Source organism: Maniola jurtina, chromosome 7, assembly GCF_905333055.1.
Source record: "Maniola jurtina chromosome 7, ilManJurt1.1, whole genome shotgun sequence".
Classification (NCBI taxonomy): Eukaryota; Metazoa; Arthropoda; class Insecta; order Lepidoptera; family Nymphalidae; genus Maniola; species Maniola jurtina.
In genome coordinates this window covers 12,575,143-12,577,503 of record NC_060035.1, presented here as the reverse complement: position 1 = coordinate 12,577,503, position 2,361 = coordinate 12,575,143, and the positions used below count along the sequence as shown (strand labels likewise).

At 34.2% G+C, this 2,361-nt stretch overlaps 1 protein-coding gene across 1 annotated transcript; it reads left to right on the top strand.

Annotated features, from left to right (window-relative positions):
- Positions 1-219: 219 nt before the first annotated feature.
- LOC123866557 lies at positions 220-1,993 on the top strand. Its single transcript, XM_045908198.1, has 2 exons — positions 220-283; positions 1,054-1,993. The coding sequence occupies exon 2, from the start codon at positions 1,054-1,056 to the stop codon at positions 1,975-1,977; it is 924 nt and encodes a 307-aa protein (XP_045764154.1). The 5' UTR covers positions 220-283; the 3' UTR covers positions 1,978-1,993.
- The last annotated feature ends 368 nt before the right edge of the window (positions 1,994-2,361 follow it).

Here is a 2,361-nt window from a genome sequence, read left to right as displayed (position 1 = left end):
ATCATTTTTAATAAAATCTAAAAATGATTTACTTTTAATGAAATGATTCACTTTAATTGTGTGCAATGACATTGCGTAAAATGCAATAGAATCCAAGTAATGTTGTAAGTTATTAGGTTAAAACTTGTACGGCTTAGTTTTTTATTGAAAATATCTAGACTTGAACATATTGGCGACACCTGGCTAGTTCACGTAGGTTCAGTCAACCCTTCGACTATGTTCTAAACGGCTCTACAGAACTATCTGTTGACTTATTCCAGCCGGTCGCACTTAGCTTCTGAAGGTAAGAAATTTAATTTACTCAAAATAATCACACTATAATATTATAAAGGTGAAACTTTGTATGTGTGTGTGTGTGTGTGTGTGTGTGTGTGTGTGTGTGTGTGTGTATGTTTGTTACTCCTTCACGCAAAAACTACTGGAGGGATTTGGCTGAAATTTGGAATAAAGATAGATAATATCCTGGATTAGCACATAGGCTACTTTTTATCCCGGAAAATCAAAGAGTTCCCACGGGATTTCGAAAATCCTAAATTCACGCGGGCGAAGTCGCGGGCATCGGCTAGTAGTCAATAAAATTATAAAATCTAATTTACTCACGTATTTTTACTTAGGAACCTATATTGATTAAGCTCAAAATATAAAATATGCCATATATTTTTGCATAATACCTAAGTAATTATTTAAAGTCCAAACGTGCTAAATATATTTTTTTGTGTTTTTATAGACATACAGTTTCTAATCGATGTTCAATGTTTAAAAAAATAATGATATCAAAAAAATCCATGCTATTCAAGTGGAATTTTTAGTAGATCCCGTAAAGTTAATAAGGAGATAATATAAAGAGAATGTTTTAATACCTCAACAATGACATTCTCATCATTAACTCTATATTTTCAATTTTAGGCATCTTAGAACGATAGTGCGCGACAGGTTGAGATGGCAACCGGGGTGGGGACGCCCCGCACACCCCCCGCGCTAACCCTCTGCGGGCGAACGCGCACTATGCCTGATTTTTAATGTTTGCTCTAAATATTTTGCTTTCTATTTCAGATGCATTGCTACATTTGTGTCACATATCTGATGATCATAGCTACAGCTCACCCGCCGAAACATCGAGAAGTTTCCAAATCGGTCGAGAAAAGGTCCATATTTAACGACGTAATCCAGTCTCTCAGAATCAGATCACAACTACCCGAAGATTTAAACTTGAATGACGAAAACAATATAGGACAAAACGACGACAGATACGAATACGATAATGAGCCGCTTCAATTACCAAGTGACTTTGAATTCATGCCTCGAAGAAATGATAGAATAGAAATGCCATCACTGAAATATCGTTTTCCAAAAAGTCTCACGATGAATAGCAGTGATGAAAATATAGAAAGTCCTAAAAAAGAAGTAGTGGTATACATAAACACTCCAACAGAGTACAACGATATAATGACGACAACACAAAAACCAAAGAAACAAAAACGTCCAAAACCAACTGCAAATAAAGATAAAATTGCAATTAAAAATACAAATGAAAGTGAAAGTGAAACAGATGTTGAAACATCAGACAAGCCCTTCGTTAACACCATGGCAGGCCAAAGTCAAATCGGCAACCGTGAATCTCAAACTGTAGTGAAACCAACAGTGATCGTTAATTTTAGAGGAACAGTTATGAATAAAGAGAGCGACATTAAACTTGAAAAGCGTAAAAGTAAAAACGAAACATTGATACCGCACAACATTTTTAATATCAAACAGGAAATTAATCTTGAAAGACACGACGGATTCAGTGACATACTAGGAGATATACAGAAAGTGCCTTCAAGAGTTAAACAGAACGTGAAAATTGTTGCGGACAATGAAAAAGCCAGGATAGAAGAAGATATGATGATGTGTGAAACAGCTTCGTGGAAGGAAAAAGAAGGTAAAGGCCATACCGATCGTAAGCGTGATGTTTTACAAATACTTGTATCAATTTAAAACTTAATATAGATATATAAATTATAGTTACTTTTAAGATTAAGGAATTACTTTGATAGTATAAAAAATAATTATTATTGATAACAACAAATAAAGGCCTAGTAATTTTGAATTCTTTGTGTGTAGTGTAATTCAAATAAGTAGAAGGTAGGTAATTAGGTAGGTATGTTAGAATAATAGAAATTAAGAGGGCTCTCTCCGTCACTCGTTTCATACAATCGTAGTTCCAATTTCATTTGAATATTAAGCAACCAAAGTCCATGAAATTTTGCAGACATATTTTAGAAACTAATATATATGTCTGTGGTTTTCCAGATTTCTGTTAAAATATTCGGTTTCAAAGTTCCGCGGTCTTAAAAATTTGCATACAAATCTTTGAGCCCC